Raw genomic sequence first — 24,507 nt, 5'->3', positions numbered from 1 at the left:
AATCTATTTATCTACTTATCTATCTATCTCCCACTCCATACCTTAATGTATTTGTATCTTCTAGAACATCATAACAGACAAGCAAAGGTTCTCTGATTTCTAAAAAAAAGAACAGAAATTAACAAGATATGATCAGGGATAAGGGATGGGAAACGTAGGAAAATATCATTTCAGGCCTATTTCAAGCCTAGGCCTAAAAAAACAGTTATGGGATAGTGCATTAGCTTGTTATCAACGCTAATGAAATAGCTGAGTATGTGTGTGTAGAAAAAGTATAGAATAAAATTCAGGTAGCTAGTCTAAAGTAAAAATAGAACTTTTTATAAACCAATGAATTAATGGCTTTTGTTATAATATTAGTTATGATGTTTTTTTGTCTCCTTAAATTTTTTTCTTTTTCTCTAGTAATTTGAATTTTTCAGAAAACTATCATTGGGTTGTCTCAGGCAGATTTTAGGTTGTAATATTTGCATTTTTATTAATGGGTAAAAATTGTATTTGAAAATATCTTTGCTAATTAAAATTCATAATAAAAAAGTAATAAATAAGCACTTGACTAAAATTCTATCAAGTTCTATGGATACTATTATGTAATTAATAGATTTGTACTGTGTAGTAAGGTACAAAGGGTAAGGTTAATGTGTTTTATCAATTCTGTATAAAATTTTGAAAATTTTAAATACAACATTTTATTTATAAACTACCAAATGAAAATTTGTAGCTACCCACTTTCCAAAAATAATCTCTCTAATTTTGTTTTTTATATATGGTATTTTTTTAATGTAAAACTCTGGGTAGATTTGATAATTAACCTGATGTGATCGAACACCTTTTTTTCTTATTTCTTATTTTCATTTAGTAGCAGACAGTTTTCTTAAATTTTGGTTGCCGCGTTTTTTATATTTGCGTCCGCCAATTGTCAATTGGTTGATACAAAACAGGCCGATCATTATTGGTTTAGAGCGATAGCTACTTGGGAAGAACAGTGACGACATTTAATTAGAAATTGGTAAAAGTTGCAATATTCTTTTCAAATCTAGGCCGGGACCTAATTAATAGCCAGGTTTCCTATCCCTTACCCCTGGATATGACATCTTCCAAAATCTGCGAAGCATTCACAAAGTACTGATAACCCTTCCCCGCATCATTGAAAATAAGGGTGAGTTTAGTTTTTCGTTTGTTTAGGTAATGGATAGTCATGCAGTGCTAGGAACCTCGTAGATGCTAGGCATATAGGACAATTTTATTTATTGTAAATCAGTAATCAACCGGTAACTTGAATGGAAGCATAAAAAAAGTATTTTTAAGAAAACAGGACAAAATATAACTTGTGTAAATGCTTAATAGTCACAGGATTCAACACAGTAAATTAAGAACGTCTACCTCAAATAGCAGCTAATTAAATCACATTTTTTCCACAGAATGATCCTATTAATAAGCATTTAAATATTCAAATCTTTTTTAATTGACATGTAAATTTTGGTGTGTATGAAAATGTTTATGTTTAATATTTTGTTGAAAAATTATGCAAATTAAAATAGCGGATTAAAGGGACAATCTGTTTTAATTATTTTTTTTAAATTAAAAAAAAAGGTATACAAGCATTTTTATTCATTAATATGGATCTTAGGGGATAATACAAAGGTTAATAAATTGCTGTATGATGAACAAATTCTGGAGATAACAATTACTGGCAGAAATCTTGGACACTCCTAATAAAGATAGACTGAATGTAATCAAAGTTTTTAGGTGAACGAATGAGAGAAGGAGTTTAAACTTTGGATACCAGAATAATTTAAATTTTAGTGGGAAAATGCCTATTGCCTTGGGTCAAAACAGGTCCAATTCATAATAATACAAAGTTAAAACTTCTTGACAAAGGTTGTGCAACCAAAGTGTTAGTTATCTCGTTAGTTGCTTACACATTTTTTTTTAATTTCTGAGTTTCTTTTCAAGTATGATACTCCTATCTGACATAATTCTATAGAGTTAGGGAGTCTTATGCATTTATTTCAAAGCAGAATATTATATAAGATGAATAAACTTTTTAATGTAGTTTTAAATACATATCAAGCTAGAATTTTAAAGCAAAGTTTTTCTACATTAATTTTGTGTTCCTCAGTCCACCTGTAAGAGCGCTAGGACTACTAGAGGCATATAGAAGTATCCACAGGTCGAAAAAAATAAAAGAATTATTAAAAACGAATATCCATAATTTGCAAAGCAACAAAATCATAAACGACAGACGGACAATGTAAGTTATACAGCATAGTAAGAATAAAAGAGAAATAAATATAGAAAATCACGAAACCTTACATAAATATACATTATTGTAATTTGTAGCATGACTGCCAGACCGACTATTCAAGGAAATTTTGTTCTATATGCCCATTGGGACAGAGAATCTACACCACAAATTTCAGATGTCTATCTTGAACAGCAGCTGAGAAATTAAATTCTTTTCAATTTGTTAACAGACGGATGGACAAACGAACAAAAATTTTAGATTATAATTAACCTGAAAATAAGTCTTCTTGATTTTCGCACATCAATGTGATTTCTTCAACCCGTGGCTCTAAAATTAAATTTATGTCAAATTTTTCCTTTTAGAGAAGCTTCACTAGGAATTATAAGGGATAAGGCAATGAACGATAAATTGATAAACAACCAATTATGATGAAAAAAAATATTTTTTTAGTAGATTATGATAAAAAGTATGTAAACTAAGACGATTGAGATGTCGTTTTTATACATCTATATTGTATACCAACATAAATTACAATGTCTCTCCTATTTAAACATCAGCTAATATAAGAGGACATAACTATACACTTCATCCCAATTGTTCAAAAAAGAAAATAGTATACCATTAAGACGATACTTTACCATAAAGTACCAAGCGAGCATAAACCCCCTTCCTCTTTTTGAAAAAAATTGAATTGCAAATAAGGGTGGAATTTTTTTCTCTATGCCCAATCCTTGCGAAAAACTTGTACCCCCCACCACAGCATTTTCATTTTCAATTCAAGGGCGAGAGTTTTTATAGTACTCGACTATTGGCAAAACAAGGAAAACCGCCTTAAAGACTGTGGCAGCTGCCAAACCGATTGAATTTATAAAATACTGTGTTTAAAATGAAATAAAAAATAGAATATGAAATTTGAGCAAATACAAAATTTAGTGTGTGATTACTTACGCAGCAAAAAAGATTATTTCATGCAAATTTTTGAATAAATACGTCGTAAAGTCAATACTATAAAGAAAGAGGATCTGTGTGTGTCTGTCTGTACTGAAGGATCTCGCTAACCGCAGAACCGATATGGTTCTTCTTAACAGTTAGAATTTCCTCAGAAGGTTCATAACTATTATTGGTGAGGGTACGACCACCCTCCCAAGTGAAAAACTACAATTTCAACTTTAAAATTCCATTTTATAGAAGCTCTATATACATATGTATGTTCTAGGATTGTTTTTAACTATTTTTTTCTAGATTTTAATCTTGAGATGATGTTGGGGTATTTGTCTATCCAGGATATAACTTAATTTCATAAACCATTCCCTTGGCGTTATTGAGCAGAGTTGTGTTCTTAAAAAAAACTTTTTTGCTCACTGCCTCATTAAAATATTGAGGCTCGCAAAAAATTAGGTAAGGATAATTGCCTCACTGATTTTAGTGAGGCAGTGAGATAAAAAAGTTTTATAAGAATTCATCTCAGTTTCCACTGTTGATATCAAAGGGGAAATTATTGCACATCATAAAATATTTTTGAACAGATATTTCCATGAATTTTCAAACATTTGACTTTTTAAATTCTCAGACACAGTTAAGATAAATATATTATATTTTTGATAAAAATATTGTTATTCTGAATTTTAAAATCTTGTATAATTGTTCAAATATATGTGGGTTTATCCATAACAACATAAATACTGTACTATTATTTGAATTGTTTTTTCTTAACTTCTAATGGAAATAATTGTCCTTGCTCGCTTGAATATTTCAAAGTTTTGAAAAAAAACATCTAGATAGGAAAAGGAAATAAAAGATTTTTTAAAAATCCAAAAGGCTTTTTCATTTATAAATTATACTAATGTAGCGGCTGCGGCCAAAGAGGTTTTGTAATCGAAGAAATACATTAAATGCAGAAAAATAGTCGTTCCAAGACTATACAAAAATGAAATAGCCTAAAACTATCCCAAGGCATATGTAAAGCTTTCCTAAAATGAAGAACTCAATCGGTTTAGTCGTCATTGAAATATTAGGCTATAGACAGAAAAACCTTGCTTTTTATATTATTGGATATCCACCTATTTTTGAATCTAATCACTAAGCTAACCATCGAATTATCTAGTTATTCATCCATCAATCTATTTATAAATCTATCCATCAATCTATCTATCTTACCTATGATAGGTTTAGTAAACTGATGTTGTTTCATTAAATTCCTTCCAGATTCTTCAAGTTTCTAAAAAAGAATATTATTTTTAAATTCTTTAGAACATTTCTTAAAATATTTTAGAACATTTATTTTTTCTAAGAAATTAAAATATTTAGAAGAAAACAAGGATATCACCATCCATAAGCAGCAAAGCAAAAAAGGTGTTCAGAGCTGGATCTCTAAATCATTTTAGTGGTGAGCCAGATCGGGGTTAGCCAACTTTCCACCAATGAGAGCACAGCATTTTATGAAATGCCGCGCTGTGATTGGTTGAAATTCGGCGCCTCCCGATTTGGCTCACCACTAAAATGATTTAAAGATCCAGCTCTAGATAGAAAAGTCAGGAAACAGTTTTGTATAAATTTGGTATTTTTCTTTTGTAGCATTACCGAAAGATCGAAAGACCAAGTAAATCTTATACTGGATGCTCATCTTTATAGGAATCTTCACAAAAAGATTTATCCGTCTATATAGCCGCTAAGAAACTTAAGTTTGCCACATACCGTTTCTTACAGATATACACTGTACAGACATTTCAAATAATAGAGTAGATTCGATATTCAAAGTGAACAGAAATTCGAACAATTATAGTTTGATAACTCGATTTTAACACGTGCAGAAAATCCCCAGTAAAGTAACCAGAGCTGGATCTTTAAATCATAGTGATGAGCCAGATCGGGGTGCGCCGAATTTCAGCTAATCACAGCGCGGCATTTGATAAAATGATGTGCTCTCATTGGTGGAAAGTTGGCTCACCCCGATCTGGCTCACCACTAAAATGATTTAAAGATCCAGATCTGGGATCTAAGGGTTAAGACAATGTACAATAAAGTGATGTACGTCATCAATTATGATAATCATAATTATCCCTTATTTAGATCAGTGAAAAATTTTGGAAACTTTTATTTTCAAATTGTATTTTCAAAATGTAGTTGGTCGAATTTATAACCCAATCAATGCCCCCTCCATCCCTGTTATGCTTATCAAATTAAAGATTATTATATTTTTTATAATAAAGTTGATTTCTCTTGGGTAAATATCTTATTTTGTTTTTTATTAATAATATTATGTACATGTAATAATGTTTAATAAATTACATTATATTTTTTGATTATGTCTATCAAAGCGAAACTTTTATACATTTTTTTATGTGTCTTTTGTTATGAGATACAGTTTTTTTAGTAAAGCAACTCTATAGACTTAGTAAAAAGTCTTTATGTCTATAAGATCGCAAGGCGGTTTCCTCAAAATGCCTGGTAGAACACAGAACCCTCCCCTCCCCCTTATTTGAAAAAAACAGCAATAAAGATATGGTAGTTTTCCGTGTGATTATGTTTTGATCTAGGTAAAGTTAGGTTATATTGGGTACAAGGTAGCGCCGGATGGTTAGGGACCCACACGTTTAGCCTTGCAAATAAGTAAATAGGATGAAGTGGGTTTCAATGTTCGATAGGTACTTCGAGGGAACGTACCGAAAGTTACACTAAGAATTCATACTCGTAACAATACTATTTATTGCAATAAAAGTGGTTAAAAAATTGGCTATTGTCTGATAACTTAAGTTTTACTTTTTGGATGCTGTACAGTACATATCATTGTGTCATTATAGTTCATACAAATTACATGTTTTACTACTAGGGTCTAACTATCAAAATATATTTTATTTCAATAAAATCTTAAACACTAATCTTTATTAGGGCTTAATTATTTATACAGTAGTAATTTTTTATCCCGGGCTCAGCAGCCGCGCCTCAGCCGCGTGTGAGCCTAAGTAAAATAGGAATATTTTAACTCAGAAATTTAGCTTTTTGTATGAAACAAAAGGGTTTCATTTTGAGGCTTATGCGCGGCTGAGGTGCGGCTAACAATCCCTGTATTTATCTATACATCTATCCAAATATCTATCTATCCATCAATCTTCTGATTATCTATCTATGTAACTTACCCTAGCTTTGTTAACATCTACAACTAAAGCCTCATAGATAACTTCAAACTCCTTGAGAGCACTTCGTATTTCGTCTATGTTGGACGCCCTTAATACACAACAAAATAAAGCTTACTCTAAACAAGAAGGTTTTTATTTTTTAAAAGCGAAGCTTTTCTATAATAAGGGTCGGTCCATACGTCTGTAACGGATAGCTTTTTACGTTAATTTAGGCATGTTAGAATTGTCCTATTGATTTCAAACTTTGCATGGTGATTCCTGTAGTAGTTAGGTATGATTTAGAAAGCGTAGCAACTCTATAAGAGTTACCAGAATGTCCGTATGTCGATTTTAAACATATTTATTTTTAACTTTTTTGACAACAAATTTGTATGTGATAAGATCATCCGATTGTTTTTATTTTTGGAATACTGATTCCTACGACAACAAAGTACAATGTTATAAGCAAAGCATCTCTATAATCGAGTCCTAAAAACGTAAGTATGTCCTTAAACATTATCCTGTATTTCTGCAGTTTTTCAACAAATTTAATTAAAATTTTGATTCGACATTTTTTCAGTTCTGACACACTACAAGTATAAATATTCGTTTGTCCTACCGTTCTAGAGCTTCGCTTTTATGGATCATCCTTGTTTGTTGTTGATTAATTCCATTAAGTAAGAGGGTGGGGTGGTAGGGGCGGTGCTCGATAGGTACTTTAAAGATAATCACAAAATGATCACAATACTTTGTCTTAAGGGATCTTCAGGGATTAGACAATCGATAGTTTACATACCCAATGACGATAAAATTAAACGTAGTTTCCAATTTTTCTAGATTAAAATCATTGCTTAAAAAGTTTGGATATTAATAATTTTAAACCCGCCACTTACAATTAAATTAGTGTACCAAAAGTGTTTAAGCCAACGAATAAGAAAATGTATTTCTAAAACTTTGGGTACCAGTGCAATCTACGGTCCAATGACCCCTCCCTGCCAGCACTGTCCTATTAACAATACCTGATAATAATTTTCCTAATAATCCTTTCATTCTCGCAGAATTTGTTCTTAAGATCTCGGAATTCTGTCTGAAACTGTTCCAACTCTACGTGCTGCACATACAGGTGGTCCTAGGATAGATAGATAGATAGATAGATAGATAGATAGATAGATAGATAGATAGATAGATAGATAGATAGATAGATAGATAGATAGATAGATAGATAGATAGATAGATAGATAGATAGATAGATAGATAGATAGATAGATAGATAGATAGATAGATAGATAGATAGATAGATAGATAGATAGATAGATAGATAGATAGATAGATAGATAGATAGATAGATAGATAGATAGATAGATAGATAGATAGATAGATAGATAGATAGATAGATAGATATGTAGATAGATAGATAAATCAATACAATTATATACTTTCTCTAAACCTATAACTTTAAAAGAAGCATATTTGTTAAGGAGAACCATATGGGTCCAGCGGTTAGCGAGATATGAAGCTACAGACAGTCAGATAGACAGACACACATCCTGCTACTTTGATATAAGCATAGATAGATAAACTGAAATTTAAATTACTCAATCTGTCTGTTTGTCTGTTATGTCACATGTGAAAATAACCATTAACTTTTTACCATTAATCTTCTCTGATTAATTTAGCTCACAAATTGAAAACTAACAAAATAAATGAAGAAAAAAATTTAATTGAAAAAAGTTTTTTCAGACGTTTTAAAACAAAGAAAAGTATTTCCATAGAAAAGAAGTAAATAAAATAATATCTATGTCTCGCATCTTATTATAGACAGCTTTGAAAAAAATTTAATATTAAAACTAAAACTCGTCAGAGTGTCCGAAAAAATGAGCCTTGTGACGCCAATAGATCCATCTCCTTTTAAATGGTTTCTTTTCCCACTTCTCCTCTCATCCCTCTCTTTTATGACGTCACACGACTCATTTTTTTCGGACATTTTGTCGAGCTTCTTAAACCCTCAGAGCTAACAAGAGCTAACGTTAATTTTTTAACGTAGGTCATGCAAACTTACGGACATAATAATCGAAAAAAGCTGCACTTCTTTGGATGGTAACCCTGCTCCATCATGAATATAATTTATTAAGTACTTTCCCTTAAAGTATCGATCGAGCACTGACCCCCCCCCATATATTTTAAAGAAGTGAAAATAATGGAGAGGGGTAGTTTTTCAGAGCTTTACCGCCACGAGTTCTATACCAATAATGATGCACCTTCCCTGTGGGAATTCCAAACAAACAAAAAATATCTCTCCCCCCCCCCTGTATCATTTTCAATTTTTTTTTCAAATGAAGGGGGTTTCTGTGCTGTACTAGGCAAAAGTGAAACTTACATTTTATTATATTATAATGTTTTTTTTTTCGGTGAAGAATAATTGTTCATTAATTAGTTTAACAATAGGCAAATTAGGCGTTTCTTTAAAGGGTAATACGTATCAAAATATTTTACGTTATTTAAGGAATCTCAAGGGATAAGACAATGGACGAAAAAATGGAGAAAGCCTGTTATGTCACATGTGACGTCATGAAAATCCATCTCTTTTTTCCCACTTCTCCTCTCATCCTTCATTTTTAGACGTATTTTTATGACGTCACGCGTGACATTTTAGGCTTTCTCGAAAAAATGATGTACATTACAAAGAATGATAAACAAAATTACTCCTTTAGTAGATTATAATGGTTGGTTAAATAGTTTTTACAATACTAATTTGGAACAACCAATCACAGTTCATTAAAGAACCCAAATTTTTTAAGGCAACGTATAAGAAAATGTGATTATTAACTCTGTAATGTAAGATACAGTCCAATGTCGCCTCCATTACTGCATTTCTTATTATAATTTTATTAAGACTAGGATTCTTATCCTATTAACTAAAGTAATATTTTTGTTTCTTTGCATGTTAAAATTTCGTTGACCAATTAACCAATTAAATTATCCTTTTAAAGGTCGTATTTATAAAACTTTGGGTCCCATCATAATCTACAGCCTAACGTCCCCTCCTTCCCTATGTAAACAGGATACATTTATCAGCTGTTATTAAAACTGATTCTGTTTAATATAACATGTATTGTATAAACAATTGTTATATATTGTTTGTGGATGAGCTGAAAATGGATAGCCTATTTCTTCAATAATTTCCAAATGTGTACAGCAGATAACCCAGTTATTGCAAACGCTATTTTCAGCTACTCCGGTCAAAAGGAAAAGCGATATAATGTATAAACGATTTATAATTATACATTCAAAATTTAAATTTTTCAAAATTTGATTTTTTTTTGGAAGTTTGAAGCTTTTTAGCTAGTAGCAAATTTTTAGATAGGACGCGGAAGCTAAATACACTTTCGGAAACTAGAATTCAGTACACCTGTTTGTGCTATACTCAGGAATTGAGGGATAAATATTTTATATTTTGGCTATTCATTTCTCAGGGACTAGGGGATTTTTTGTCGCCTTTTTTCCCAAATTTTCAGTATTAAAAGATACAAACATTTTTTTATACTTTTTTATAAATTAAAAATTAATTAAAAACTCCCAAGAAGATGATGGAAATAGCAATAGTTGAAGGGGGAGGAGAATTGGAGCTTTCCCCACTAAATGCATTGAGCAATGTAACTCCACCTTCAGCATCAAAGTAAAATAAGTAGCATTGGGGAGGGGGGGGGGGGGTGGTGATAACTAATTCTTAACCCGTATGCAGGGCTCTAACCAAGAATGGATATCCTCAAAATTGGACCTAGAGAAATAAAGTATAAACTTTTCAATTCATTAAAAACAAGGGTGTTCTGTGCTTAATTATGCACTCGAGGGAAAACGCCTGACAATCTTATCTAAATTATTCTACAGCCCTTTCTTTCCTTAATCCCTGACTACTCTGTATAGGGCTTGATGATTGATTACCCTTACATTCAACAAAACAATACAAATAAAGGTAAAATCTCCACGAGTTGTTAGTGGGTCACCATCATCCCCACCCCATAAAGCATATTTTTTTTAAAGAGAGGGATGAGAAAGGGCCAATGTTTTTGAAAATGACGCTGTTGAAAAATGACGCTGCTTAAAATGATGATGTTAAAGCCGAAAATATTTCCATTTTGATTACTATTTTTGATCTTTTAAAAAGTTGTATTAGTTACTTAATGCATCGTATTGTAGACAGCTTTCAGATAATTGATTAGCTTTCAGATAATATTGAAATTATAAATTATAAGAGCAAAACCAGTTTTGTTAGTCCCGAGTCTTTGGATAATAAAACTGGTATGAATCTGATGATGATGTGGAAAATGGTCTGTAAGACGATGCCAATTTATACATGATTTTTCAGTATCGCTGAGAAACGGTTTTAATCCAGCAGATATTAATCGGTTTCGAAGCCATACTGGAATAAGGGTTATAGATGCTACAAAGTGTCCTACATTAACTTTATTGTCATAGGAATTATAAATAGGATAAATAAATCACATAAAAAATTGTTGTCAAAAAAGTGTTAAATGGATGTAGGGACATTCTAAAAACAATTAAAAAGATGTTACGCTTTCTAAATTGTACCTACCTACAACAACACGTCATTCCAAGTTTCAAATTGATAGTACAATTATATCATACCTAAATCAACGATAAGATCTATCCGTTACGGACGAGTGGACGGAGGATACGACCCTTACTATAGAAAAGCTTCACTTTTAGAAGGTATTAAGTGATCATCTTTACCTGAATTTTGAATGTTCTTGTGAAATATTTCCATGTGTTTTCTAGCTGCCAAATTAGCAGCTGGATAGCAGTCGTTTGCATCAAGTTAGCACCAGCTTTCTAAATAGATAGATAGAGTGGAAGATAGATAGATAAGTAGATGCATAGATAGATAGATAAATATTTGGAAAAATTAGCAGTTGTATAACAGACGTTTGCATCAAGTTAGCACCAGATTTATAAATAGATAGATAAGTAAATAGCGTGCTTGATAGATAGATAAATAGATGCATAAATAGATAGATAAAATTTTTTTAAAAATTAGCAGTTAGATAACAATCGTTTGTTTCAAGATAGCACCAGCTTTCTAAAAAGATAGATAGATATCCTTATACTAAAGTAACAGGATGTTTGTCTGTGTGTCTTTCTGTGTGTACCGAAGGATCTCGCTAACCGCTAAACCGATCGGGTTCTTCTTAACAGGGTAGATTCTCATATGTCCTGGGAAGGTTTTTAACTATTTTGGGGGAGGGTACTACCACCCTCCCAAAAGAAATGACAAAAAAATTGAAAATTTTCTTAAAATCTGGGAGACTTCAGCGTCAAATAAGGTGGTATCGTACATAAAAAATTAACTTTAACAAACAAAAACATTTAAAGTGCCACTAGAAGCCTCTAGGGGCGTAGCCGCTAGTATATACATATAATTGTAGATAGATAGGTATGTAGATGAATAGAAACTAGGTTGGTAGATAGATAGAAAGGTAGAAGATAAATAAGTCGACAGAAAATAAGATACATATATACATATGTATATGATTTAACATAGAATAACAAAAGGTTATAAGTAATACACTGTGTTTCGTAATGATACTGTTTAGTTACAATAACATTTTGATACTGACAATAAATCAAAAGTTTCAAAGATTTTAAAAAAAATTAGAGGATTTTTCATGGCGTACTTTAATATTTTTTCAGGAATATAACTCAGTATAATAGTTAAAACAAAGATAGCTAAATGAAATGAAAGAAGACATATGTAGTTGTAGATAGATAGATTTTATTTTAACATACATATTTTAACACTGCTAGAAATGTTAATAAAGAGTAGCTACACTGCTAGAAATGTAAATGAAGAGTAGCTACACTGCTAGAAATGTAAATGAAGAGTAGCTACACTGCTAGAAATGTAAATGAAGAGTAGCTACACTGCTAGAAATGTAAATGAAGAGTAGCTACACTGCTAGAAATGTAAATGAAGAGTAGCTACACTGCTAGAAATGTAAATGAAGAGTAGCTACACTGCTAGAAATGTAAATGAAGAGTAGCTACACTGCTGGAAATGTAAATGTAAGATGAATTTTAGCTTAAAATGTGACAAACCTTATGTTACCTTAACCTTCCAAAGATAAAGTGTGCATTCAAATCAGCACATGCATTGTATCTTTATAATTAAATGTTTGAAAATTAAGCAAAAATGAGAAAATGTCATAAGCAGCGTAGCAGTTACAAGGGTATGATAAATGCAGTTTGCTAAATGTTAGAAAAACTATATTAAACAATTCTAAGTATAACTTTGAAAATAAATTTAAGAGATGTATGTGTATGTGTAAGTCTATGAGATGAAAGTATTAAATTATACTTGTACTCAAATTTTATAACCGCGTTCATTTGTTGGCTTAAAAACATTCATCTACTCTTAATTAATTTATAATCATCCATAGCATTGTTTATTAAAATCCTGATATTTTCTTTGATTTAAGACCAATTTCAGTTTAATGGCTTATGTCATTTTTAGACGTTCTAACTTTATTCTTTATTGGCATAAAGGTTATTGGTTGTTTTACGAGATGTAAATACCCAATATCCAAGATATCAAAGTTTTTCGAAAGTAGTACCAAGTAAAACTGCGTAAGTTTCATTTTTTATAGCTTTATTATTGTTTTTTTTTTTACTGTAGTACGGCTTACTGTTATCTTAAAATTAAACAAATTCATTTCAGGGATGCTTTTTGACGCTATTGCCATTGTACATTTTTAATTTTTTTTCTTCTAACAATGTTAACAAGATCCATAAAAGCATAGCTTAACAAATCCGATGGACAAACGAATATTGACATTTAAAGACTGACCGATCATATTAAATTAAAGTAACAGAATTATCGGGGAGGGGGGGGGGAGTACTCTCCCCAAAAATAGGTAAAAACCATCATAGTACCTGTAGAAATACTTTGGCAAAGCTAAAGCTGAGAAGGGGTGAAAGTGAAAAATGCATTCACAGCAATAGATTAATATCACGAAAAATAAAATGAGTATTACACACAATTCTATTGTTAACAATTACTCAAATGAGGACTCAACGACGTCCGTGTACATCAATTTATCGCCCACTGTCCTATTCCTTAAGTTCCCTGGACACCATTAAGGAAAGAGTGACTGATTATCTTAATATTATTTCTTATAATAACGTCCTTGTTTTTTTTTATAAAATCTGTTCCTTTTCCAGTATTAAGGTTTCAAAGGAGAAACTTTTATCCCTTTTAAATTTCTCTATCACACACTCTCTCTTTCTTTCTCTCTCTCTCTCTTTCTCTAAGTTGCTCTCTGCCTTTCTGAAAGACAATGTATCTCTCTCTCTCTCTCTCTCTCTCTTGTTATGTATCTATCTAACAGAGTCTTTCTTTCTTTCTAGTTTCTAATTTGTATATCTTTCTTTCTAAAACACAATCTATCTCTCTCTCTCTCTTTAACAAATTTTTCTTTCATTTTCTATATGTTGCAACTTTCTTTTCGGCCATGCTTCAAAAGAAATAATGCATTTTCATAAAGGTCCTTCTTTAATTGTTTTTATGATCCCTAAACATCTGCTGTACAACTCAATTTGTCCGCGATGACTCGCTCCTTTATAATGCTGTCATCCTTGTTTTTCTTGTTACTATTTAACTTTGTATAACTCTCTCTTTCGTTCTCTTTCTCTCTCTTTGAGTGTAAAAGTTTTTTTTTAAAAGAAGAAGTTTTAATTGTAAAGTTGTTATACTTTTTATATGAGACCAAAAGTAAGAAATGTACAGATTAATATTATTGTTTTAAAAGTTTGGAGTTAGCTAGTTTGAACTAACAATTCTTCGAAAGTACCCAAATTCTATAGTCCAGCGAATGAGAGAAGAACTTTAAATACCATGAAAATTTAAAGTCCTATATCCTATCCCTTCTGAAAATAAAATGTAAAGAGACAATTACAATAATCTTCATAGGTAGTCTGGATAACTCGCAACAACAAAAAACTTTTAAATAGCGAAGCTTTTCTATAATTCACTTTGTCCGTCAGTCCGTCCGTAACGCTATGGAGGAAATTTGATTTTCTCGGCTCCTATACAAGATGGACAGCTGAAATTTTAAGTAAAGGTTCCTATGACATATGCCCATCTAATCTATACATTGTCTTGTCCATCTGTCTGTTATTTGGGTTGCTAGATCGATTCCCAAATTTTCAAGTTTTCGTGATTTTCGCAATTCCTTTTCAAGATAGAGGGCTGAAAATTTCAGGGATTAATTAATTTTTGATTCTACTTATATTCACGAAATTTTGATAAGTTTTGTCTTTTAATTGGGGTGCTAGATCGATTCCTAGATTTTTAGTTTTACTTGATTTTCTCGATTCCTATTCATGATTGACGGCTGAAATTATCAGGGATTGAATATGCTCATATTATACACATTTCAATCAAGTTTAATTAAGATTTGTATATTAATTGGGTGCTAGATCGATTCCTAGATTTTTAAGTTTTCGTGATTTTAAAGGTTGCGTGATTTTAAAGGTTTCCTGATTTACCTATTTCATCATGTGTAATGTTTAATGTGTGACACTGTTCTATAGTAATTTTTTTCATAATATCCATTTATAATTTTTGAGCTTCTCTACTTATGGCTGTTGTCATTCTTAATTTTATAGAACTCAGAAAATCTTCCATGCAATGCAATGACGTAAATTTTTGAAAGATTTGCTGTGTTGCTGTAAAATACAGACTACAAATGGGACGCAAGAAAAATAGCTTCTTAACACTACCCTATAAAGTAAATCTAAAAATTAAACAGCATAAAACCATCACAGGATCTGTATGTGAAGCCCCCCTGAAAAAGTCAATCCAATCAGTTCAGAAGTTGTTGAGATCATAAGATTCAGATAAAAAACATACTAATTTCATCTATATCTGTTGTACCCTAACCCTGTACCAAGAACCCAATAACCCAATATAACCTAAACAAACCCCCTTATTTTCAATCAACTATTTTAAAAATAAAGCAGGGGGTTTGTTAACCTTGGCACTGTATTGGAAATTTTCAATCACCATTCTTGACATTGAAAGGAAAAATTTACCTTTATATCATGTAGGAGTATTGAGCCATCTTCAGTCAAATCATCTAACTCATTATTCAAATGATTGTATCTTCGACGATTTCTTTTGGTTACCTGAAATCAAAATTTTAATTTATACCACTTATTTTAAAAATGTATTTTCCTTAAAAACTCTAGTGGACCCCAAGTTTTTAACCAATAAACTTTTTGGGTACTAGTGTAATTTACAGTCATATGTCCTATCCCTCCAAACTTTAAAAGAAAATAAAAAAATAAGATTATTTCCAGTTTTGTTGGTCCTAAGGGGGCCTAACTTCCGGGCCAACTCAACTAGAATTCATTTTATGACTTTCAAATATGTTATAAAACGAAACGATACATGATTTTTTGTATGCTCCAGGCCCGGAAATGATCCAGCAGATAAAGAATATGTACTGTACAAAATTGAAACCTTAATTTACCAGTAATCCTTTTTGATATATAGTTGCTTTTCCCCCAGCTTCTAGGGGAGGGCGGTATGAGATCAGAAAAATGGCCTAAAACCATCCCAACGTTTATATGAAAAATATAAAGAATTCAGATCAGAATTTTCTGATATAATTTGAGTCCTACAAAAAAAATCGTATATAGGATTGTATCCTAAATATTTGGTTGGCTGATGGAAGTTTACTTGGCATGCTAAGTGTACAAAATGTACAACTGATGATTATTGACACATCCTTAGATGCATTTTTCATACAGAATTCACCTGGTTCACCAAATTGGTGCATTGCGACTGTCACAGTAGGACCATAGACATAGTCTTTACTGTTAAATAGAACTAACTAGTTCAAAATGTATTTAGAAACCAACCTTGGAGAGAGGGAACCCTTCAAAGTTAGAGGCAATACATATTGGATACATTTAATAACTCTTGATTGGTTTGTACAAACTTAGGGTTTCATCTCCATGGGCGATTTATCTTGGGAGATACCATCCCAAAAAATAGTTAAATTCTTCTTTAGACCTATAAGAAGTTCCAATTGAAAAGAGAACCGTATCGATCCAGCGGTTGGCAAGATATTAAGCTACATACATACTATACAGACAGACAGAAAGACTGATACTTTTATAAAAAGGACATAGTATAAAGTTATATCTTTTTATTCTTGGCGACATTTTCTTGAAGCCTTGGAAAGTGTCATGTGTGACATCAAAAAGACATTTCTCCTTTAATCCCTCTTTTTAGACGTACTTTTATGACGTCACCCATGACACTTTCCAGCGCTTCCATTTTCTTTTCTTTTCCCTATCCATCCATCCGTGGAAGGTACTCAGAGTACAGGTTGACAGAACTTCCTTTCTATCTAATCCATTTTATCAAATGTAACCAAGGGTGGGCATTCACTGCCGCATATTGGCATATGTCCACATAGTCAGTGCTTTCCCTTAAAGAGCCTATCGAGGACTGATCACCCCTAGGTTTTAAATAAGTTAAAGTAAGGCAGGTGGGATGTTTTTATCCTATATTACTAATCCATGCAGGTTCCATAATCCTACACAGTACAGAATATAACCTATCCAAACCTAACCCTAAAGTAATTATCTAAAGGAAAAGCAAGTTATTTAAAAATAAGGGGTTGGGGGTTCTTTTCTCGACTAGGCTCTTTGAGGGGAACCGTAAAAGTGTCCTAATATAACCTAACCTAACCTGATCCTAAAATTATAATAAAATTGAAAGACGTTCCGCCCTTTTTTTCCTATGTATTAAGAAATAAGTAGGATGGGGGTTCTTTTTTTCGACTAAGCTCTTTGTGAATAACCGCAGCATATTTTCAAATTTCAAAAAGAAATATCAAAGTAAATATCAATGAATGTGAAGTATTAGAGAAAAGAGTATTTTGTGCTGTTGTAATAATTTGCGGTTCTGATGATTTGATAATATGCTACATGTGCGCAAGTGAAAACACACCGTTACAAAGCACAGGAATAAATACACCAGTGAAAATTTTTCCTTTTATTTTCACTTTTATTTGGTTTATTGACAATTATCTAGTTTTATCCTTTACTATAAAGTAGAACTTGGTTATTTGTCTGAGGCTTATAATTACCATAACTACTTTATTTATTAAGTTCTCAATTTTAGGGAAGCTTCACATAGGTCCTCGGGTAGTTTAAGGCTATTTCATATTTCAGATTAAAGTCTTGGGTTGGTTTTAAGCTATTTTTCTGCTCTTTCCTTCTGGTTGCTAGAGGTGCAGCCGCTAGTATGTTAATGAATTATTTTATATTGTAAAATAAATGTAGATTAGCTTGCAAATAATAAATATATAAAAGGCAAAAAAAAAATTTTGAGAGGGGCAAACATAAGCTTTAGAAGGAAAAAAATCTTTCTACTTTGTATTATAGATAAAGTTAATACCTCTTTCATGGTATGTTTATTCTTCAAATGGAAAACGTCTTCTTGGTTCAATAACTTCACAAATGCAGATAGGTGCTGAGCTATTTTTGTAGACCTAGATAGATGGATAGATAGATAGATAAATAGAAATAAATATATATATAGATAGATAGATAGATAGATAGAAATAAATATATATATAGATAGATAGGTAGATAGATAGATAAATAGAAATAAATATATAAATAGATAGATAGATAGATAGATAGATAAATAGAAATAAATATATATATAGATAGATAGATAGATAGATAGATAGATAGATAAATAGAAATATATATATATAGATAGATAGGTAGATAAATAGATGGAAAACATCTTCTTTGTTCAATAACTTCACAAATGCAGATAGGTGCTGAGCTATTTTTGTAGACCTAGATAGATAGATAGGTAGATAGATATATATATAGATAGATAGGTAGATAGATGGATGGAAAACATCTTCTTGGTTCAATAATTTCACAAATGCAGATAGGTGTTGAGCTATTTTTGTAGACCTAGATAGACAGATAGATAGATATGTAGATAGATAAATAGATAGATAGATAGATAGATAGATAGTTAGATAGATAGATGGACAATGTCTTCTTGGTTCAATAACTTCACAAATGCAGATAGGTGCTGAGCTATTTTTGTAGACCTAGATAGATAGATAGATAGATAGATAAATAGATAAATAGGTAGATAGATAAATAGATTAATAGTAATAGATATATATAACAAGATAGGTAGATAGATAGATGGAAAATGTCTTCTTGGTTCAATAGCTTCACAAATGCAGATAGATGTTGAGCTATTTTTGTAGACCTAGATAGATGGATAGGTAGATAGATAGATAAATAGAAATATATATATAGATAGATAGATGGAAAAAATCTTTTTGGTTCAAGAGCTTCACAAATGCAGATAGGTGTTGAGCTATTTTTGTAGACCTAGATAGATAGATAGATAGATAGATAAATAGAAATATATATATAGATAGATACATAGGTAGATAGATAGATGGAAAACATCTTCTTGGTTCAATAACTTCACAATTGCTTTTTTAGTAGACCTAGATAGATAGATAGATAGACAGATAGATAAATTGTAATAAATATATATAGAAAGATAGGTAGATAAATAGATGGAAAATGTCTTCTTGGTTCAATAGCTTCACAAATGCAGATAGGTTTTGAGCTATTTTTGTAGACCTAGATAGACAGATGGATAGGTAGATAGATAGATAAATAGAAATATATATAGATAGATAGATAGGTAGAAAGATAGATGGAAAACGTCTTCTTGGTTCAATAACTTCACAAATGCAGATAGGTGCTGAGCTATTTTTGTAGACCTAGATAGATAGATAGATAGATGGGTAGATAGATAAATAGATAGATATATAAATAGTAATAGATATACATAGAAAGATAGGTAGATAGATAGATGGAAAACATCTTCTTGGTTCAAGAGCTTCACAAATGCAGATAGGTGTTGAGCTATTTTTGTAGACCTAGATAGATATACAGATAGATAAATGTGTACATAGATGGATAGACAGATTGATAGTTAGATAACTAGATAGGTAAATAATTGAAAAATGACAACATCCATAAAAGCGAATCTCTGAAATGGAAGGTCTAACGAACATTAGAACTTGTAGAATGTCAGAACTAAACAAGCAGAATATTAAAGCAAAAGTCTAAACAAAATTCTAAGTAAATTTGTTGCAAAACTGCTTGAATAAATGATACTGTTAAAGGACATACTTTCATATTTAGGACTTGATTATAGAGATGCTTCGCTTATAACATTGTACCTTGTTGTTTTAGGAATCAGTATACCAAAAATCAGTCATCATTCTTTTTTTAAATTAGTTGTAGCATGTTTTAAATGAACACATGGACTTTCTGGGTAACGATTATGAAGTACCTAATTGTTATAGAAATTATCATGCAAAGTTTGAAATCGAAAGGACAATTTCAACGAACCGACCCTAATTGTAGAAAAGCTTTTTTATAATGAAAACTATGTAAATTTATCAAATGTCACTATAAAGTCTACCTGCTTAAAATACTAGATTTTAGAATAATAGAAAATTTTTAGGTAATTAAGGAATAGGACCATGGATAATAAAAAATTGGATTTAAATCCTTTGTTGAAAAGTTTGACCACTACTTGTTTGAAAGTAACCAATCTTAATTCTATAATAGTAACCAAAGTTTTTGAAACAACGAACAAGATAACCATGCTAAAAAAACTTTGGGTATCAGTGTAAAGGAGGATGTGCTTAAGGACCATTTGGGCAGGGGGGGGGGTTTACTCGAGAACCCTTAGAGCTAGAGGGAGCTAATTTTGGATTTAAGCTTCTATGGGGCCAAAGTTACTTTTAAAATTATCGTCGACCCCCCACCCCCCCCCAAAAATTTTTTTTTTTGGGGGGGGTAAAAATTTTTTTTATTGCATTTCTCGCCGAATTAGGCAATTTGGAATCATTTGAGACCATGTTATTTTTTTCAAAAATTTTTCGCCTTTCAAATTCTCGTTTATGAAGGTATATCTTAAATACAGTATGCTACTCTCTTAGTTTTAAAGATAATTGGATAAAATCTTTTTGATTGTGTCACTAATTACCCCAAGTTTTGGTATCTTTAAAAAAAAAAACGGCGGCGGGACCGCCGCTCCCGCCGTCCGCCACCGTTTTCCGCCGCCACCAAAAAAGAAATTTTTTATTGCATTTCTCGCCGAATTAGGCAATTTGGAATCATTTGAGACCATGTTATTTTTTCAAAAATTTTTCCCCTAACAAGCAACCCTGCGGGGGGGACTTGCTAATTTTGGATTTAAGCTTCTATGGGGCCAAAGTTACTTTTAAAATTATCGTCGACCCCCCACCCCCCCCCCAAAAATTTTTTTTTTTGGGGGGGGTAAAAAATTTTTTTATTGCATTTCTCGCCGAATTAGGCAATTTGGAATCATTTGAGACCATGTTATTTTTTTCAAAAATTTTTCGCCTTTCAAATTCTTGTTTATAAAGGTATATCTTAAATACAGTATGCTACTCTCTTAGTTTTAAAGATAATTGGATGAAATCTTTTTGATTGTGTCACTAATTACCCCAAGTTTTGGTATCTTAAAAAAAAAACGGCGGCGGGACCGCCGTCCGCCGCCGTTTTCCGCCGCCACCAAAAAAGAAATTTTTTATTATATATATTTTATTACTCTCTTAGTTTTAGAGATAATTGGATGAAATCTTTTTGATTGTGTCACTAAGGGGGGGGGGGAAGTTTGTACAGTTATAGGAAATGAAATTCAGTATAAAAGTTTGGGAGGGCCGTGTGGGCTTGTTTTTATAGTTATCAACCTAATTCTTTTTGTAAAGTCTCTTATATGACTGGATGTACACATAAAACTTTGAAAATTGAATTTCAGCACTTTCCTTCTTGGGGTTTGTGGAGCACAAAAACCCCCCAAACACTAAAAATATGAGTTCTGAGCTTATTTTTAAAGATATCAACCTGATTTTTAAAAAATAATACTTTTTTAACATAACTGAATCAACGAACCATTACAGATTTCATTTTGGGACTTTCCTTCTTGGGGCTTGTGGAGCACAAAACCCCCCCAAACACTAAAAATATGAGTTCTGAGCTTATTTTTAAAGATATCAACCTGATTTTTTTAAAACAATACTTTTTTAACATAACCTAATCAACGAACCATTACAGATTTCATTTGGGACTTTCCTTCTAGGAGCTTGTGGAGCAAAAGACCCCCAAAACACTAAAAATAAGAGTTCTAAGCTTATTTTTAAAGATATCAACCTGATTTTTTTAATAATACTTTTTTAACATAACCGAATCAACAAACCATTACAGATTTCATTTTGGGACTTTCCTTCTAGGGGCTTGTGGAGCAAAAGATCCCAAAACCACTAAAAATATGAGTTCTGAGCTTATTTTTAAGATGTCAACCTGATTTTTTTAAAGAAAACTTTCTTAACATAACTGAATTAAGGAACCATTACAGATTTCATTTTGGACTTTCCTTTTAGGGTTTAGTGGAGCAAAAGACTGGATGTACACATAAAACTTTGAAAATTGAATTTCGGCACTTTCCTTCTTGGGGCTTGTGGAGCACAAAAACCCCCCAAACACTAAAAATATGAGTTCTGAGCTTATTTTTAAAGATATCAACCTGATTTTTTTGAATAATTCTTTTTTAACATAACCGAATCAACAAACCATTACAGATTTTATTTTGGGACTTTCATTCTTGTGATTTGTGGAGCAAAAGACCCCCAAAAACACTAACAGTATGAGTTCTTGTCTTATTTTTAAATATATCAACCTGATTTTAAAAAAATAATACTTTTTGGGGGTCTTTTGACCCAATAGCTTCTAGAAGGATAGTCCCTAAATGATATCTAAAAAAGTTACCAAGTTTGGTTATGTTAAAAAAGTGATCTTAAAAAAAATCAGGTCAGAACTAATAATTTTAGTGTTTTGTGGTTCTTTTGCTCCAGAAGCCCCTAGAAGGAAAGTCCCATTTTTAGTGTTTTTAGGGTCTTTTGCTCCAGTAGACCCTAGAAGGAAAGTCCGAAAATGAAATCTGTAATGGTTTCTTAGTTTGGTTATGTTAAAGAAGTATTATTTTTAAAAATCAGGTTGATGTCTTTAAAAATAAGCTTAGAACTATTTTTAGTGTCTTGTGGTTCTTTTGCTCCAAAAGCCCCTAGAAGGAAAGTCCCAAAATGAAATCTGTAATGGTTCTCTAGTTTGGTTATGTTCAAAAAGATTCCTTAAAAAAATCAGGTTGATATCTTTAAAAATAAGCTCAGAACTCATATTTTTAGTGTTTTTGGGGGTCTTTTGCTTCACAAGCCCTTAGAAGGAAAGTCCTAAAATTAAATCTGTAATGGTTCCCTAGTTCGGTTATGTTAAAAAAGTTTCCATAAAAAAAATCAGGTTGATATCTTTAAAAATAAGATCAGAACTCATATTTTCAGTGTTTTTGAGGGTCTTTTGCTCCACAAGCCCCTAGAAGGAAAGTCCCAAAATGAGATCTAAAATGGTTCGTTGATTCAGTTATGTTAAAAAAGTATTATTCAAAAAAAAATCAGGTTGGTATCTTTAAAAATAAGCTCAGAACTCATATTTTTAGTGTTTGGGGGGTTTTTGTGCTCCACAAGCCCTAAGAAGGAAAGTCTCAAAATGAAATCTGTAATGGTTTGTTGATTCAGTTATGTTAAAAAAGTATTATTTAAAAAAAATCAGGTTGATATCTTTAAAAATAAGCTCAGAACGCATATTTTTAGTGTTTGGGGGGTTTTTGTGCTACACAAGCCCCAAGAAGGAAAGTCCCAAAATGAAATCTGTAATGGATCGTTGATTCAGTTATGTTAAAAAAGTATTATTTAAAAAAATCAGGTTGATATCTTTAGAAATAAGCTCAGAACTCATATTTTTAGTGTTTGGGGGTTTTTTGTGCTCCAGAAGCCCCAATAAGGAAAGTGCCGAAATTCAATTTTCAAAGTTTTATGTGTACATCCAGTCATATAAGAGAGCCTACAAAAAGAATTAGGTTAATAACTATAAAAACAAGCCCACACGGCCCTCCCAAACTTTTATACTGAATTTCATTTCCTATAACTGTACAAACTTCCCCCCCCCCCTTAGTGACACAATCAAAAAGATTTCATCCAATTATCTCTAAAACTAAGAGAGTAATAAAATATCAAATCACAAGAATGAAAGTCCCAAAATGAAATCTGTAATGGTTCGTTGATTCGGTTATGTTAAAAAGGTATTATTAAAAAAATCAGGTTGATATCTTTAAAAATAAGCTTAGAACTCTTATTTTTAGTGTTTTGGGGGTTTTGTGCTCCACAAGCCCCAAGAAGGAAAGTCCCAAAATGAAATCTGTAATGGTTCGTTGATTCAGTTATGTTAAAAAAGTATTATTTAAAAAAAATCAGGTTGATATCTTTAAAAATAAGCTCAGAACTCATATTTTTAGTGTTTGGGGGGTTTTTGTGCTCCACAAGCCCAAAGAAGGAAAGTCCCAAAATGAAATCTGTAATGGTTCGTTGATTCAGTTATGTTAAGAGTATTATTTTTAAAAAATCAGATTGATATCTTTAAAAATAAGCTCAGAACTCATATTTTTAGTGTTTGGGGGGTTTTTGTGCTCCACAAACCCCAAGAAGGAAAGTGCCGAAATTCAATTTTCAAAGTTTTATGTGTACATCCAGTCATATAAGAGACTTTACAAAAAGAATTAGGTTGATAACTATAAAAACAACCCCACACGGCCCTCCCAAACTCCCTGGGGGGAAGTTTGTACAGTTATAGGAAATGAAATTTAGTGTAAGCGTTTGGGAGGGCCGTGTGGGGTTGTTTTTATAGTTATCAACCTAATTCTTTTTGTAAAGTCTCTTATATGACTGGATGTACACATAAAACTTTGAAAGTCCCAAAATGAAATCTGTAATGGATCGTTGATTCAGTTATGTTAAAAAAGTATTATTTAAAAAAATCAGGTTGATATCTTTAAAAATAAGCTCAGAACTCATATTTTTAGTGTTTGGGGGGTTTTTGTGCTCCACAAGCCCCAAGAAGGAAAGTGCCGAAATT

General features: G+C 31.6%; 1 protein-coding gene across 3 annotated transcripts in view; it reads right to left on the bottom strand.

The window, feature by feature from the left end:
• LOC145333584 (guanine nucleotide exchange factor DBS-like) overlaps positions 1-24,507 on the bottom strand; it is a 95,778-nt gene that overhangs the window by 45,449 nt on the left and 25,822 nt on the right. For all 3 annotated transcript variants that reach the window (XM_080178747.1, XM_080178746.1, XM_080178748.1), the window contains exons 8-15: positions 17,852-17,945; positions 15,472-15,564; positions 11,116-11,214; positions 7,383-7,492; positions 6,385-6,472; positions 4,406-4,466; positions 2,519-2,575; positions 42-99 (exon numbers count right to left, since the gene is read on the bottom strand). In XM_080178747.1, the coding sequence (XP_080034873.1) occupies positions 42-99; positions 2,519-2,575; positions 4,406-4,466; positions 6,385-6,472; positions 7,383-7,492; positions 11,116-11,214; positions 15,472-15,564; positions 17,852-17,945 (660 nt within the window). The remainder of the gene's footprint in view (positions 1-41; positions 100-2,518; positions 2,576-4,405; positions 4,467-6,384; positions 6,473-7,382; positions 7,493-11,115; positions 11,215-15,471; positions 15,565-17,851; positions 17,946-24,507) is intronic.

Source organism: Acartia tonsa, chromosome 12 (genome assembly GCF_053477335.1).
Source record: "Acartia tonsa isolate MP-2025a chromosome 12, ASM5347733v1, whole genome shotgun sequence".
NCBI classification, from domain to species: Eukaryota; Metazoa; Arthropoda; class Copepoda; order Calanoida; family Acartiidae; genus Acartia; species Acartia tonsa.
Note: the sequence above shows the minus strand (reverse complement) of the source record. Positions and strands in the feature narration are given on the sequence as shown.